At 52.0% G+C, this 16,628-nt stretch overlaps 2 protein-coding genes across 2 annotated transcripts; one reads left to right on the top strand and one right to left on the bottom strand.

Moving 5' to 3' along the window:
• Window positions 1-1,459: 1,459 nt before the first annotated feature.
• Window positions 1,460-3,870, bottom strand: LOC104684464 (MAD2L1 binding protein). Its single transcript, XM_039568918.1, has 2 exons — window positions 2,785-3,870; window positions 1,460-2,141 (listed from the first exon to the last, which is right to left on the bottom strand). Exons 1-2 carry the CDS (start codon window positions 3,163-3,165, stop codon window positions 1,611-1,613), a joined length of 912 nt encoding a protein of 303 aa, XP_039424852.1. The 5' UTR covers window positions 3,166-3,870; the 3' UTR covers window positions 1,460-1,610.
• Window positions 3,871-4,172: 302 nt separating this feature from the next.
• GTPBP2 (GTP binding protein 2) lies at window positions 4,173-15,071 on the top strand. The gene is made up of 12 exons (XM_039568917.1): window positions 4,173-4,437; window positions 6,663-6,689; window positions 7,300-7,484; window positions 7,787-7,895; window positions 8,443-8,640; window positions 8,922-9,096; window positions 9,730-9,949; window positions 10,375-10,510; window positions 10,922-10,980; window positions 11,721-11,892; window positions 12,171-12,335; window positions 12,842-15,071. Exons 1-12 carry the CDS (start codon window positions 4,255-4,257, stop codon window positions 13,037-13,039), a joined length of 1,827 nt encoding a protein of 608 aa, XP_039424851.1. The 5' UTR covers window positions 4,173-4,254; the 3' UTR covers window positions 13,040-15,071.
• The last annotated feature ends 1,557 nt before the right edge of the window (window positions 15,072-16,628 follow it).

Raw genomic sequence — 16,628 nt, 5'->3', positions numbered from 1 at the left:
GAGGTGAAAGGAACTGGCCCGGGCTTCTGTTCAAACGCTTCTTTAAACACTAGGACAATCTTAAACGTGTTACAAGCAGCTTTGGTGGAAGCATAAAGGGTTTTGATCTCCTGAGCACAAACACTCCTACATTCAAGTTATATTTCCTTCAAGAGACCTGGGATTTCATATTCAAGTGTGCAGCTGCACATAAGGCAGCTTTCTTCACTTTAACAGTTTTTCCCTTAGAGCAAGTTTAAGAATCAGCTGCAGCACATTGTAAACAGATATTAATGGATAATACAGCAGAGAGCACTCTAGTGCTCTCCAAGCTCAACAACATCAAATTAAGTTCCTGCTACTTCTGTCATCTCATTCCATTCCAAAAGGACAAAGTTAAAATAGGCGCCAAGTGTAGAGGGTTACTTCAACCTTTACCCTCTTGTACAAATGATTTTTTACCACCCCATTCTGCATTTTTGACTAGTAACAGCAAGTACCCTCACTACCAGTAGGCTCAAGTTTCTCTTCAAATGGGGGGGGACTTCTATGCATTTCAGAAAGGTTTAAGTCTAAGAGTAAGTTTCTTCCTCAAGTGAGGATAATCTACCATTATTAGAGCACCACTCCTAACTTTCTCTGAAGAGGGTTAGAGAAGAAACTGCTTACTTTTAATCTTATAGCTAACTGATTGTCAGGGCTGTTAGATAAAGATCAGTAAAAAAATAATAAATTGCTTATTGCTACCCTGCCTCCACCAAACTGGTCTCTTTCCATCTTGAGGACAGCATTAGCTACAAGACTTTCCAGTTGCTGAGAAGTCTTACTTTGGCATGTTAAGGAACAGAAAGTGAGTTAGGGGGATGTCTGATTTTATAAAATAGATGGGCAAACACTTGAGTACTCAAGTGGGACACTACCACTGCAACTGAGGCAGTGCCAGGAGCTCTGGCTGCTGCTTGCTGGGATAGCAGGGGGCCCCTGGAAGCGGTTCTGCTGTCTCCACCAGCTCCCCAGCACCCCTGGCGGCTGCAGCCCTTTGTAGAGGAGCTGCCTTCACGCTGGCAGCATTCTTTATCAGCCAGAAATAAATCCCTCCTCTGCAACAATATTACCTCGTGTCCTGCTCCCGTTTTGCTCTCTGGTTTTCTTGCTAGGGGGAGCCTTTTAAGGACTGCACAACGTCTTCCTCCCAGAGAGTTATTTTGCAGGAAGTAATTTCACTTAAGATAGCCTATGGGTAACCTGGCAAAGGCAGGGTCAGAAAATGGCCACATTAGAACTCAGGAGAAGACTGTATGTATCCAGCATTTGCCAGTTCACCAAGCACACAGCAGGGCAGTTTTACTCCCAACAGATTAATTAATCCCATTTCACAGATCAGGCCCCTAAGGAATCACTGAACCTGTGTGCAACTGTGCCTTAAAGTGGATTTGCCTTTGACAACAACTCAGGAAATAAGGACAACAGACGAGCACAGCCAAGGTACAGGAAAGCAGTAGATGCCATGGAGGAAAAAAAAAATTCATACAGACATGGTTCAAAAACACATGGTTACATTTGCTGAAATTATTAACACTTGAAGAAAAAAAAAGTAATCAATATTCCAGTTAAATTTTTACAGAAACCATTCATTCACTAAATCCTTTGAGGGTCACTGGTGCTTGGAACCAGACATAGTCCTCCCAGGTGGGTGCTGTGTGCTGTGGAGGTGAGGCACTGAGGTGGAGGTCTCCATCACAGGACAACGTAACAGTCAGCTTCCTCCCTCGGGTTGGCACTTGGTAGTTGAGCTTGGGCCGGAACCATTCAACACCACAGTCACGGTGTCCCTGGACCAGGACAAGGGTGCCTGTGACAGGGAGAGCCTTAAGTTCACTGAAGACATCAGCAACAAACAGGCGGTGAAAGAGCTGGCGAACACAGGGCGCAGTCTGGAGGCTCTCCTCAGCAGTGCCCTCACAGAACCCTTCCAAGTTCAGCTCATAGAGCTCCTTGGGGTTCATGACGTTGCCTCCAAGTAGGAAAAGAACCCGAGGAACCAGTGTCAGACTAAACATGACCTCCAGGTGCTGGAACAAACCCTCCAGCTCCATCAGCACCTGCTGGCACTTTTTGCTTGCCAGACCCAGGGAGAGTGGCTTCTCAATTCCATCTCCATCCTGGAAAACAAAAATTCAGATTAGTACATTCAGTTATGAAGATATATTTGTTCTAATGTACTCTGCAGAAAGCATGGCCCACCCCATCTCAGAGAGTCAAGAAACAAGAGGTTTGTGTTCGTTTTGAGAGCTATAGGTACCCACATCGAGAAGATGTACATCTCTCCATATCAAGCGATGAGAGAGGAACACAAAAGCACAATCCATAGCTATTCGGTTTGAATCACACTACTGATGAATTCCAATAGGAATTAGAAGTCCATCTTTCAAAGATCAGCCACCACTCTGAAATTACTTATTAGAATTTTTTTTTTTTTTGCTTAGAGGTATTCCAGTAACAAACAAAGCAGTGACACTCTTTGAGCGTAAAGTAGGAAACAATCAATTAAGAGCAATTTGTCGAGACCTTCAGCAGCCTGAAAGTCACGTTGCCTTTGCCTCGTTTTTAAAGGAAGAGGTAACATTTAGGGATGCAGCTACAACACGCGCTTTACTTTAAAAGCGGCAACACATTGCTGTGCGAGTCACCGAGCGAGAACACGAGCTCACAAGCGAAAACTCAAACACCACAGCCCCCCCTAAGCTCCCCGTCCCGGGGGCCGCCTCCGAGCACGGGGGTGCCCCCCGCGGCCACCGCCCTCACCTGGGCCGCCCGCCGGCAGAAGTAGGCGAGCTGCTCGTAGGGCAGCGGGAGCTGGTTCCGCTGGTGCAGGACGTGCTTCAGGAGCTCGCAGGCGAAACGGTAGCCGCTGCCCCGGCACACGGCTCCTGGGAACTCCACGGCCACGGCGGGGCTGCCCGATACCGACCTGTTCCCCTGGGACCTCATCCCGTCGCCGCCACCAGCACGATGCAGGCCCGCCAGCAGCTGGGAAAGAAGGAGCAGTGACGCAGCCCCAACGGCCGCCGCGGGTTTAAATGCCGCCCCGCCGCGGAGCCTCACGGGAGTGGCGCACGGGCCGCGCCGCACGCCCTCCGGCGGCGGAGACCCCGCGGTTGGTGGGCGCGGTGGGAGGCGGGGCATCGGTGTAGCCCCGCCCGCGGAGGCGTGGTCACAAGAGCTGGGCCCGCCCCTCCGCTCCCGATCCCCTCGCGGCACCGCCCGGCTGAGGCGATGCCGCGAGCTGTGGCTGCTTTTTGCAGAGCTATCCGGGGAAGGCCGCAGGAAGCGGCTCCGCTGGCCTCGGCCCCGCTCCCGGCAGCCCTGGCGGCTCCGGTGTCTTGCGGAGGAACTGCCTTCGCGCCGCCGCGGGGAGGCGGAGAGCGTGCAGGGAGTGCCGTGTTTGGAAACATTGCGCTCGCCGCCCCATTGGGTGCCGCTTCCAGCGCACGGCGAGGGGAGGGCGGGACGGCGAGAGAAGCCGCGCCGAGGCTGCTTTACAGGAACAGCGGCCGCCTGTGCATAGCGTCACAAAGGGTGTCAGTGGTACACAAACACTGATCCAGCGCCGCCCTCCCCAGGGGATGCGGCGGGGAAGGAGAAGGCGCAGTGGCCGTAGAACTGGAGACTGGGAAGACACTGAGTGAGGGGATGCGGCGCACAGCTGGACGATGTTTTGCTGTTCCCGCCGCCTCCCCCCCGTAGGAGCTTAATGCGTCCTGTGGGATCGCTCTGTACCGGGCTGCTGCTTCTGCGTAGTCGTGAAGTACCTCCAATGCCAAACAGCTTCGAAAGTGCCCCAGTTTGCCGAAGCCAGTCGGACTGATCGCTCAGTGTCAATAACCAGGGAATCCGGGGCTGTGAACTGCCAAAGGGGCAACCCGCGGGCGCCCACAGATCCCGGCGAGCAGGGCCCAGGGAGCGGCGGCATCCCGCGCGTTGCCCGCCGCTGCCGATAGGCGACGCCCCTCCCTCGGACTCCAACTCCCATCCGCCCCCGCGGATGGAACCCGCACGGGAGCGAGCGGATCGCCCTGCGGGGCACGCCGGGAGGTGTAGTTTTGAGCGGGAGGCGCGCGGTGCGTTCTCGGCGTTGTAGGCGGGCGGGACTCGCTTTCCCGGGGCGCCGCGCGGCGGTCGGTGACGCCGGGGCCGGAGCCGGGCCGGCGGGGCCGGGCCGAGCGGGGAACGGAGCGGGTGCTGCAGCGGGGCGGCGGAGCCGCGCTGTCCGCCATGGACTCGCGGGTGTCAGAGCTGTTCGGGGGCTGCTGTCGGCCGGCGGGCGGCGGGGCAGGCGCAGCGCTGCGCGGGCGCGGAGGGGCCGCGCCCGGCGGCGGCGGTGGCTCGAAGGCGAAGAAGAAGAACGGGCGGAGCCGCGGAGGGAAGGCCAACAATCCTCCGTACCTGCCGCCCGAGGTGAGCTCTACGGCCGTCGCGTCCCGTCAGCCGCGGAGGCAGCGGGGCCAGGCCCCGGGGCGGGGGGCGCCGCCGCTGAGGGGCGGGAGGGGCGGAGGGCCGGTGTCCCCCCCAGAGCGGGTCGGTGCCACGCCCGGACCCCGCAGGTTGGGTGGCGGGTCCGGCTGGAGGTGCCGGCGGTGCTGCTGCGGGGCCGTGCCGGGGTCGCGCTGACAGCAGCCGTAGGAGCGGTCCTGCAGCCCCGGCCCCGCGAGCCGTGTGCCCGCCTGCCCCGGTCTCTCCTCCGGCTGTGCTCCTGTCCCCGGTGCCAGCGAGTTCCTTGTGGGGTCCACCGGAGTAGTATCGCACTGCCTGGCGTCTATCTGTGGGCGCTTTGCCGCCTGCGATCGAAATAGCTTCGGAAATAAAGCTTTGCTCGCCTCGTAGTCCCAAAGATCCCGTTCGCATCTCTCTCCCCGAGAGATGATCTGGTGGGTGTGAGCCCCTTTGCAGTTGCCAAGCTCAGCAGGTTCTAGTGACTCCCTTCCCAGCTAATTTGACAGCTGTTTTCTTACATGGGGCTGCAGGTGATATGGACAGAGTGTGAGGCACTTGTCCCTTGCAGCAGGGAGAAGTGGCATTGGTAGTACGTGTGTGTGTGGTAAGCTGGGGCAGTTGTCACTGCTCTTATAGAACTGTCAGTGTGGGGAGAGTTGAGGTGGCCCGGACTCAATTGCTCAGCCCCAGTCAGTGAGCTTTCTGTAAAATATATAATAGCCTGTCCTGGGAGGGAGCAGTTCCTCCACAAGGCAGGGCTGGGACTCTTGGCAAGATGGGAAGACAGCGCTTCGCTACTGATAGATCTTCTCCACAGGCAGGACTGTGCCCTGCAGCCGTAGTTTAGTTCTTGTTCCTTTCAGCTGGAGGCTGGACAGACCCCTGTAGTTTCAACACAGCTTCCTGTCCCTGGCTACCCTGTGCAGTGTGTGCCCCAGCAAGTCTAGGCTTGTTGCTTTTCTGGTCTCAAGTGCCTTGAAGGAGACCCACTCCCTTATTTAGATGACAGTGCCATAGGTGAATGGTTTTTTCTTAAAATTGGAAAGCTGGTAGATGGCAGGAGAGGAAAGCCTTCCACAAGTTCCCTTTTCTCACTGTATAGCTCTGCTGCCAAAGAACTGAGCTGACAATTGAGAACTTCTCTTGGCCTTTTGCCACTGTAAGCACCGCTGTGGTTAAGAGCTGAGCTGGAAGGCAAGGAGAGGGCTGTTGCCTCTCCTGACATGCAAATAGGTGTCCAGAGGAAAAGGAAGTGCTTACTGTTGCCAGCCCCATTTAGTCTGACAGAGTATGTGGCTTCCTGCAGGCTCCAGCCCTTTCTCAGTGGTCCTTATACTGAATCAATGGGAAAAATTACTTCAGTGTTGTCTAGATATTCTATATGGAAAGCTGGAGCCTGTTGTGGTTGAAGTGAGCTTGATGAATACCTGGGCCTTTCTGTTACAACCCCGTATGGCTTCAGCCCTTGCTGAGGAAGTTCTTCTGAGCACATTGTGTACAGACAGTCCCAATCAGGTCTGGTTCTCCAGAACTGTCTGGCCAGTGACTAGCTGGCAAAGGAGTCATTGCCTTGCTTCCTTATGTCTGTAGTCCTTCCTTGTTGAGAGAAGATACATAAGGATATAGAAAGGAGTCAATGAAAAACTAATTGAGTGAGGGAGAGTATCACTGAGCAGGAGAGGAGGCAGAAGCTTTTGTTCTCAGGCCCCTGTTTCTGTGCACATTGGATGGATGGAAGCTGCTGGATAGGGTGGGAGTGGGATGCTGTGGGTGGCATTTTGTGGGTCATGGATGGGTGAGGGGGGAGACTTTAAATCATATGCTGGCCTGTGCCTTTTTGAAACTGGAACTCTCTGTCTCTCTCTCTGTGACTGTTAGGCTGGCCCTATTCTTTACTGTCCAGAAAAAAACTCCCCCCTGGACAGTATTACCCTTGTGTCCCACTCTAGTTTTGTCCTCTGGTGTTCATGATGTGGGATGCAAACAGCGCAAACAAACCATAAGGAGAGTTCTAGTTGAGTGTAGGAAAGAATGGCAGAAAGCTGGGACTTAACACAGTCTCTTTCTGCCCCTTTCCCTCTCTCTGAAATCCTCAGCACCAGCTTCAGGATATCTAGGCATCAGGTGCCTGTAGAAGTCCCTGTGGGCACAGCATCTAACTCTTCTGTCTTGTTTCATTCTCTGACCAGGCAGAAGATGGAAACATCGAGTACAAGGTGAGTCTTTTGAGGTTGCAGAAGGAGGTCTTCCTCCCAGAGGGTTAGAGGGTTATTTTGCAGTAAGTAACTTTACCAAAGACAGCCTATGGGTAACATGGCCAAGGAAAGGACAGAAAAGTGGACACTGCCCTAAGGAACTACCATTCATCTTCAGTGTCTCTGTGCCAAGCATTACCCAGTATGCAGAGCTGGAAAACTTGCTCTCAGTACTCATTTTTAGGAATCTTTTTTAGTATATGATACCCACTATGTTTTTCTTGAGAGAGAGATGCAGATATCCCTGAAAACAATTTGCAGCTTTCTTGTGGCTGCTCTGCCATTTGCACTTACTGGCTCCTGGATCACAGATTGGTCCCAGAGTGCTGTCTTTAATCCTGCAGCAGGCAGGGTACGGATCCCTTTGTCACGAGGTGGGAAGGTTCTTCTACCTTTGTGAAACCCTTTCTCACCTGTCCCATGGCTTCTGTTCAGACACTAATACAGGCTGTACTTTCTAGAGGTGGGTCAGAGTTGGGAGCATTGCTTCACAGAATTGGGAGTTGCTGGCTTGGGCAATGGGATTGCCTCTGCATGCAGGCTGTGACTAGAATACCCCTCTGTTAAACAGCTAAAGCTGGTGAACCCCTCGCAATACCGCTTTGAGCACCTGGTGACACAGATGAAGTGGCGACTACAGGAGGGCCGAGGTGAGGCTGTCTATCAGATCGGCGTGGAGGACAATGGGCTGCTGGTGGGCCTCTCGGAGGAGGAGATGCGAGCCTCGCTCAAGACACTGCGCCGTATGGCGGAGAAGTAAGTGCTCCTCTTCGTCTGCAGGGCCCACGAGCATCAACAGCCTCTGGTACAGAGGCTCCCTCCCTGGACTCCCCTGAGCAGCTGGCTTCATCCTACAAAGCCCCTGTATGACTGACATCCCTTCAGTCCTGAGGCTCTAGAAACATGAGGAAAGTTATAGGGCTTTTGTCTGGAAGTGCGAGGATCCTTCCCTGCTATCCCCAGCTTTCATCCCCTTCACTTTGTCAGCTGTTATTGTAGAGGTGCAAGAGCTGTCAAGTACAAGTGTGTCTCACGCCTTCCTTTTGTCTTTGTGGCAGGGTTGGGGCTGACATTACAGTGCTGCGGGAGAGGGAGGTCGATTACGACAGTGATGTTCCAAGGAAGATAACGGAGGTGCTTGTCCGAAAGGTGCCTGACAACCAGCAGGTAGGGACCTGTGATTTGGCAGTCTTCTCCTGCTGGAGACTTAGAGGCTTCATACAAGCAGCTTCCTTTTGGGTTGGGAGCCCACACCCTAGAGGCACTTTGTCATAGATTGGCCCATAGCAGATGTTTTAAAGGGCTGCCAGAGGGAGGCTTGATGATAACGCTTCTTATCTCCAAGACTGTGATTGAGGCAGATGTCAGTGTGGGAGATTGCCCGAATCAGAGGTGAAAAATTATTTTGCTTCTATGGCAGCAGTTCTGATGCAGACCAGTGTGCAAACAAGGAAGGATTTAGAGGTCTGCTGCAGCAAATGGCCTGTTTTGTGATACCAAAGCCTAATGTGTCACATCTCAACTCTAGAGAGCGTATCACGACTGCTGGGCAGTGGTTTGCTGGGAGCAGGAGCAGAATCTGAGCAAGATTAAACTGCACAGTGTCCCTGATGCAGGGAAGCTCTCTGAGCTGCATCTCCACTGCCCAGTAGTGCTCATGCACTCAGCACAGTAGTGCTTAAGTTTAATGATTTCTTTGTTCTTTTTCCTGTAGTTCTTAGACCTTCGAGTAGCTGTCCTAGGGAATGTGGACTCAGGGAAGTCAACGCTGTTGGGTGTCCTAACGCAAGGAGAGCTGGACAACGGGCGGGGCAGAGCACGCCTTAACCTCTTCCGGCATCTCCATGAAATCCAGTCAGGAAGAACATCAAGCATCAGCTTTGAGATCCTTGGCTTCAACAGCAAAGGAGAGGTAAGAGAGTGGGTTGCTGAACTCAGAAAGCTAGAGGAGAATAGGACTACCCTTCTGTTAGAACTGTGAGTGGGACAGGAGGGAAGAGAGGTGGCACAGTTCTGTGTCCTTTTAGGTGAATCTGAGTGCTGCTTGTCCGTTTGCAACAGACACTGTTTCCTGCACCCATGGTGGATGATCTCTACTTACTAATTCTGAGATCAAAGTGGATAGATAAGAGCTGGGTTTTCTTTACTTGCCTGCTGGGGCTGCCTCTCTCACAAGCTCCTTATGTTCCTTAGGTGGTAAATTATAGTGACTCCCGGACAGCAGAAGAGATCTGTGAGAGTTCTTCCAAAATGATCACTTTCATTGACCTGGCTGGCCACCACAAGTATCTGAAAACAACCATCTTTGGCCTCACCAGCTACTGCCCAGACTTTGCCATGCTGGTGGTTAGTGCCAACACTGGCATTGGTGAGTGTTGCCCTGCCTGCATGGATTGACTGCAATGTGTGAAGAGAAATGGACAGTGGGGGGAATGGGTCCTTATCAGCTGTGAATGGTTGTCAGAAGAGTTTATTAACCTGTAACCTTCTACTGATATCTTGTAAGCCAGTGCCTGTGAGTGCCTGGGAGGGGAGTAGAGCTGGGATCCTCTTACCAGCTGTAGACCGCATTAAAGTACCCTGGACAGAGAGGCTTTGTTTGGGATTTGGAGCTGTGTTTGTTAGAAAAGAAAACAACTTTGACATATTCTTAGGGCTGCTGAATCCCAAAGCCTTGTAAAAAGGCATCTGGAGTTCTCCCACATCTATCTCTGACATTTTTGTGGCTGTTCTCTGGCAAACTTTAGCCAAAGAATGAAAACTACTGCATCTTTCTGAAGCAGACAGATCAGTCACAAAAATTCTTGGTGGTTTTTATTTTTCTGGACTGATGTTTGGTTTTGTTTAAAAGAATAATTTTGCTTTTTCATTGTATGATGAACTAAGCAGTTACGGTGAAATCTCTAGAGTGGGCCCGTGGGATAGCCAGGAGACACAGCTGTCGGAATAAACAAGCTACAGTGGTGACTGCTGCACCTACACTCTCACTTGTCTCCTGCAGCGGGCACAACACGAGAGCACTTGGGCTTGGCCATGGCCCTCAAGGTCCCCTTCTTCATTGTCATCAGCAAAGTTGATTTGTGTTCAAAAGCCACCGTGGAACGGACAGTGAAGCAGCTGGAGCGAATCCTGAAGCAGCCAGGCTGCAACAAGCTCCCCCTGCTTGTGAATTCAGACGACGATGCTGTTACAGCAGCACAACAGTTTGCACAATCTCCCAAGTAAGGAACCATTCCTTTCTTCTGTTGGGAGCAGCAGGCAGTTCAGGCTGGGCTGGCATGCAGAGCTGGGGAAGGGTAATCACAGGGGAGGTGACCACGTGTTGAACATCTCTGCTCCTCATCAAGTTTCCTATCTCGGCATTCTCCAAGAAGGCATTTTCCCCTCCCAAACTTTTCTGGGCTATGGGAGCAAAAGGCTGCATTAGTTACTTCTCCATGAGAAAAATGTGTGTGAACAAGGGATTGGTGCCTCGACCAAACATTGAGGCAGGGGTTACTGTGGCATTGTACCTAGCCTTCCTGCTTTAGCCACTTACTGGTGTAGGATCCGTCTTCCTGCAGGTCTCAGTAGATTCAGAATCCCAGAAACCTTCTGGAGCTGCACTCAGGCCTTCTGCTTATTTCTGTCTGTTTGTGTCTGACAGCATCACCCCAATCTTCACACTGTCCAGTGTTTCTGGGGAGAACCTGGATCTCTTGAAAGTCTTCCTCAACATCCTCCCTCCACTGACCAACAGTAAAGAGCAGGAAGAATTAATGCAGCAACTTACAGAATTTCAGGTGCATAAGGGTAGTTTGTTTCCAGTTCTGATACCGGACTCATTGCTGTGCCATGGGAGGGACGTTTGGGGAATTTGGACACCACAGGTAGAGACATGGTGAATTCCTGGACTACTGAGAGACATTAAAAAAAGGACTTGGTCCTTGAGAAAAGCCTGATAGGCTGGATATGTCCTAACCATGAGATGTCTGTCTTGGGGATAAGATCATTTCTCTGGTTGCTATTTAAAAGGCAGAGATTCTTTCCTCTAATGGGAAGGTAGTGGGAGCTGGTGAAGCTCTGACATGGTGTCTGATGACCACCAGAGAGCTCACCTCCTTCCTCACAAGGGGCGGGCTCTTTGTCCTCATTCTGGAGTGCTGTTTCACAGCTGTCTGTCTGAGCAGCTTATTCTTGTTGACTTGCTGCAGGTTGATGAAATTTATACGGTGCCAGAGGTGGGGACTGTTGTGGGAGGAACTCTGTCAAGGTAAGTGATGCCAGGCAGATGAGTGTGGATGTGAATGGTTGCTGGAGCTCCCACGAGGTTAGAGTCACCTGCTGCAGAAGTGTAAGCTGTGTGAGGCTCAGTCCTGACTGCTGCCAGATGACTGAGCCAAGTGAGAGTAGAGCCCTACAGGGTGTTGGGAGGTGACGTGAGCAGACCATTGGTCATATGGTGGCAAGCAGACAGTCTGCTCTAAAGTTGCTGGATTAGGAATGTGTCCTGAAGCATGCTGAAAGAAGGCATGCTGGAATCTAGAGTTGGCAGTTGTTAGGCATGATCCCAAGGAGTTGCTTTCTTCCTTCCTCAAGTAGGGGGAGGCAATGTAAAAGGTAGATCCTCTGATTCCAGCAGGGGTTAACTGCACACTACCCCATGAAAAGGCAGCTGTCCCTCCGTGTTCAGGAGCGATCAGAGCAGTTTGACCATCAGCACATCCACACTGAACGAGCATCATCTGAGGTCTCTCCACCAGAAACAATGCAGTGTGGCAGAGCACTGGGGGTGCAATGGCCCCTGTCTGTACCTGGGATTCTTAAGAGTGATAGTGTGGCTTTCACTCCTGCTGTAAGAAATCCCAGTTCTCAGCAGCTTTGTATCCCTGTCAGTTGGTCCAGGGTAAGAGTCCGAAGACTTGGCCCTGCAGAATTTGTTCAGGTTAATCTTGGAGGGTGAAATGTCTTTTTCTCCTTATGAACTGTGTCCTGCTCTTCTACCCTGGGCAGTGGGATCTGCCGAGAAGGGGAGAACTTGGTGGTTGGTCCCACTGACGATGGGAAGTTCCTCCGGCTGAAAGTGTGCAGTATCCAACGGAACCGCTCTGCCTGCCGCGTGCTGCGGGCTGGGCAGGCAGCCACCCTGGCCCTTGGACCCTTCGACCGCTCCCTGCTGCGCAAGGTTGGTCCCGCTGTTGCCTGGTTGTTCACTGGTCCAGTGAGCAGGGCTGGAGGCCTCCCTGGAGATCCCCCATTGATAGGGTGGGAATGAAATAGAGATGTTTGCAGGAAACTTGCTGGAAGGGGAGGAAATGGCCAAGTTACAAAGTACAATGAGGGCAAGGCTGAGAATGAGATGCAAGCCCAAGTCATGGAGTGGAGGTGTATTTGTGGTTTTGGGGGCTGTTCAGAAGCAAGGGGACTGGCCCTAACTGGTCTGAACCTTGGGTTGTTCTGCAGGGCATGGTCATGGTGAGCCCAGAAATGAACCCCACCATCTGCTCAGTGTTTGAAGCCGAGATTGTGCTGTTATTCCATGCCACAACTTTCCGGAAGGGGTTTCAGGTGACAGTGCACGTGGGGAATGTTCGACAGACAGCTATCGTAGAGAAGATCCATGGAAAGGTAGGCCATGGAAAGAAAGGGGAGGAAGATGGACCTCCCTGTGGGGTTTGTTGGGATTCCACCATGCCCTCTAGTAAAGCTGGGGGCTGATGGTATTTTGAGTAGCCGTGTCCCTTCCTAGGAGCAGACTCCATCCCTTTATCCTGCCCAATGGTTGCTTTTCCTCCAAACGTGTTAAAGAAGAGAGGTGAACTCTCCATTCTTCAGAGCTTGTGTCTTCCTGTCTCTTCTTATGTATACAATAATGGGAAGGGCTCAAGCCATGCAGTCTGAAGAATGCTGCTTATTTGCCTCATCTTGTTACTATCTTGTTGCTATCCACATGTTGATAACAATGTTATCTCAAGTCATTCTGCAGCACATCCTTCTGGGCAGAGGATGGAAGAGGCCATGCTACCCACAGCAGGGGCTTGGCTGAACCTCTCAGAATGCATTCAGGACACTTTTAAACCTCTTCATGCATCAGCTTGGGAGATGGGTCTAAGCTCTCCCATTTTTCTTTTCAGGACAAGCTGCGGACAGGAGAGAAGGCAGTTGTCTGTTTCAGGTTCATCAAGCATCCTGAATACTTGAAGATTGGAGCCAAACTGCTTTTCCGTGAAGGAGTCACCAAAGGCATTGGGCATGTCACTGACCTCCAAGCCATCACCACCAAAGAAAACGGCCTGGAGGAGTCCCTGGGGCCTGGACAGCTGAGCTTCTGACTACCAGTAGGTCAGAGAAATCTCCACTCACCAGCACCTGGGGAGAAGGATGGAAGCTCCTGTGGCTTTCTGAGCAATGCCTGGAGCTGCTGCTGTCCCGTTCTAGTGTGGATGTCCCTCCTTTGCACTGTGAGATGGAGCCTGGGAGAGTTTCTTGCATTCAGTGCCGTACGTGGGACAAGTTAAGCATGTCTCCACATCGCCTGCAGCTTTCATTATCCTGCCCTCCTTCAGAATAGATCAGAGGTACCTGCAGACCTGGGCAGGCAAGTTCTGGCTTTGTTTACTGTTTGAAAATTGCTGGTTGGGAGGCACAGAGCCCTTGAAGACAAGCAGTGAAGGGATGTTTTTCCATCTCTGACACAAGATCTGGTCCCATTTCTGCTCTCTGAGCACTGGGTTGATAACAATGTTCTCTCAAGTCATCCTGCAGCACATCCTTCTGGGCAGGGGATGGAAGAGGCCATGCTACCCACAGCAGGGGCTTGGCTGAACCTCTCAGAATGCATTCAGGACACTTTCTAACCGTTTGAATCTTGGTTGGCTTTAATCTGCTGTGTGTCCATTTGTGCACTGGTTTTGCGTTACTCCAATCTGAGTGTCTTACTGTTGGACAGATATCCTGTTCCCCACTCACATGTACGCATTTCTTCAGCATCCTGCTTTCTGACTCCCAGGAAGCTGTGGCTGCTGTGAGTGGCACAGCCTCCTGACATAACATCATGAAGACAGAGTTTGTACTTGCATCTGTTCCTTGCAGCAGCTGGACAGGAGGCCATTCTGTGGAGCAGAGCAGGGCCCGGACCTGTGCTGGTGTGAGCAGGTTGTTTCCATGGATGTTCACCTGGTGTTCAATCTGCACATTGGTAGCAGTGGTTTGCAGTGGGCTCCCTGGTGTGGCCGTTCCCAGCCCACCTTGTTCCTCACACACTTGCCTTAATGCGTGAGGAGAACAGGCTGTGTTACCTATACACAACCAAGTAACTTCTGTTTTGACAATGGCATGATTTTATTTGTTTCTCTTGGAGGAAGAATTCCTTTCTTTCCATTGCCACTGGGGTTTGTTGTCAGAGGAAAGCTGATGTTGCCAGCAAGGACTCTGTACATAGAGTGGAGCACTCTCTCACACTCTGTCATGCAGCTCTGCTGTGTAGCCTGGAGGGTGCAGCAGGGTCTGTAAAGCTGTACATAGGCTTTTGGTTTTATTGTTGACTGTTAGACCAAATGTGTCTGCCATGAGCAAAAGGCCTTCAGCAAGCCCTGCTGGTTGGATTGGTGGCCTGCTAGCCCTGACTGAAGAGAAGGGCGAGGGCCTGTGATAGCACTTGGACACGCAAGTGGCCCTTCTGCCATCCTGAGAGCAGGTTCTGCTGCTGGGCCACTGGCACACGTGGTGCTGCGGGGCTGTGGCTCTCTGTGCTAGGCTGGGCCCTTGTGGGGCGGGAAGGTGGGGGCTGCAGCCTGCCAAGAGCATGCTGAGGCGGGCGGAAGCCTGTGAAGTGGCATAACTGAAGAGAAGGCAGCTCAAGAGTGGCAGGAGTGACCTGTCCCTTGGAGGGAGCACTGATCCGGCTGAAAGCTGCTGCATCCCCATCAGCCCAGCAGTGAGAAAGGAGCTGCTGGCTCAGGGTCACTGCTCAAGCAGGATCCCTTTGACTCCCATTCTGGCAGTGGGCTGGGTATTCCAATGACACAGTCTTTTCACCAATGCCTGCAAGAAGGACAGGCCCCAGCTGCCAACAGGCTCTTCCCTTTGGTGCTAGTGGGTCACAAAGAAAGCTGCCTGGGGGTGGGGGACTCCAGCTCTTTGCAGCAGCACTGGTGTTTTCTGCCCCAAATGGGGGTGCTGTGACCTCTTCTGAAACAGCCAGTGGCTGGTCTCACCTCATCCCTGCCATCTGTGGCATGACTGTTCTTGGTGCCATTCTCTTCATAATTGCTGTTTTGTTGTCTTGAATTTTTCTAATGCTGGGGATTGTCCCTGTTCCCCAAGCACATATATAAATGTACAGAATAAAGATGTTTTATTGAGCTTGCTGGCTGAATTGTACAATGAGCGAGGGTGGAGCTGGGCTCTTCCCCTGCTGCCCTTGGAGCTGGGTCATGGGTGGAGATAGCTACCCTTCACCCGTTCCTAAGCTTCCTGCATTCAGCCCTATAAATACCACGCCGTGGTGTGGAAAGAATGTACGCACTGCTGTTTACAACCTCGAGCTCCCAGCTTATCTGAGTAAGCCTGGGTGTGCAGCCTCAGGTGACAGGCAGCCACGTCACCCTGAGCACAGCATTTTCAGCTGTTGTGGGCGGAACAGGCTGTGGCGAGAGCTTCCTCAGGCATAAATTCCCCCAGAGTGTAATTAAAGAGACGCTTTCTAGGGCACACATCTAACTGGTAGTTTGTTTTTAAAATAGCTTCAACCTTATCAAGGGGTTTGTGACTGCCTTGTCTCCAAGAGAACGGGTTGTTCCCTTTGGACAAGCAGAGTCAGAAAGGTTTCCCTGTGGAGATGACTTATGACCAAAAGGATTTGCCTCTTCTAAACTTGTTTTTGTGTCAGATAGTGGCATCTGCAGAGTCCAGTCCTGCCAGACACTTAGGAAGTGAGTGAGATGTGCCACTGTCACAGGAGATGAGGCAATCCTGACAAACTGGTTGCGTTTCTCTTTGCGTGAGGACTTTGGGAGACTTGTCACTTTGCAATGTTAGGATTGTCATTATTGGGAGTGACTCCGTAATTCCTTCCTCTGGTGATTACCAGAGCTGCATGCACCAGAATGAGCTTCTTGTGCTTCTTGAAATCTCACAACTGTGTTGTCAAGTATTAGACTCCACTGACAGTAATGTAGCAGTTTCCCAGCACAGGCTGTCTGCTGGAAGGAGAAAGCAGCTCAATAGCTGCAATTAGGATGGTGCAGTTCAGGAAGTAGCACATACAAATAGAGCTGCCTTTTGCATCATTATCTGCTGCCTGAAAGGCTCTCTCCCCTCCTGCCCACAGAAGGGAAGCCTGCAGCTGATGAAATTCCCTGCAATGCGTTTCCTTAACCCCACCCAGTGCTGCCTTGACGTGGCACATTCCTTCCCCCTGCCCTAAGAGCCAAGCTCCAATTATTGGCAGCAGGGCTTCTGGCAGGCTCCGGGCAGCTCGCAGTGCAGCAGAGCTGAGCCCTGCCAGGCAGCTCAGGGCAAGCACTTCTCTTGTCCTGGAGCCAGTCTCACCCTCTCTCAGTGCCTGCTTGTCCCCTCCATGGTATTCTGCTTTGTTGGCTGTTGTAATCTGTGGAGCTCTGGAGTGGCCACTTTACTGTGGCCCAAAGAGCTGAACAAGTCATTGGCAGAGCACACTCAGAACAGCTACCTGTCAGCAAGTTGTATCTAGTATCACTCAAGAGTCTGGGAGAGAGGAAAAATGTGGTTATGCACTCTACAACAGACAAAAGCTTTCAGAGTGGGCTTTGTGACTCTTGGCATGTTTTCCATCCCTTCCATAGACTAGCAGTACACTATTTATGTGTCAATAGCAATTATTATGGATTAATGCCAAGATTTCAAAAAGCCCACCAAAAAGTATGCCCATGCAGCTACTGC

This window comes from Corvus cornix, chromosome 3 (assembly GCF_000738735.6).
Source record: "Corvus cornix cornix isolate S_Up_H32 chromosome 3, ASM73873v5, whole genome shotgun sequence".
Classification (NCBI taxonomy): Eukaryota; Metazoa; Chordata; class Aves; order Passeriformes; family Corvidae; genus Corvus; species Corvus cornix.
The sequence above is the reverse complement of the archived record's forward strand: the minus strand, read 5'-3'. Positions and strand labels throughout refer to the sequence as shown.

Excerpts from the sequence above, each read along its gene's own strand:
- LOC104684464 (XM_039568918.1), bottom strand. The coding sequence starts at position 3,165 with ATGCCCCGCCTCCCACCGCGCCCACCAACCGCGGGGTCTCCGCCGCCG. Across the intron at positions 2,142-2,784 it reads TCTGCCGGCGGGCGGCCCAG|GATGGAGATGGAATTGAGAA; the intron begins GTGAGGGCGGTG and ends TTTGTTTTCCAG.
- GTPBP2 (XM_039568917.1), top strand. The coding sequence starts at position 4,255 with ATGGACTCGCGGGTGTCAGAGCTGTTCGGGGGCTGCTGTCGGCCGGCG. Across the intron at positions 7,485-7,786 it reads CTGCGCCGTATGGCGGAGAA|GGTTGGGGCTGACATTACAG; the intron begins GTAAGTGCTCCT and ends TCTTTGTGGCAG. Across the intron at positions 9,097-9,729 it reads TAGTGCCAACACTGGCATTG|CGGGCACAACACGAGAGCAC; the intron begins GTGAGTGTTGCC and ends TGTCTCCTGCAG.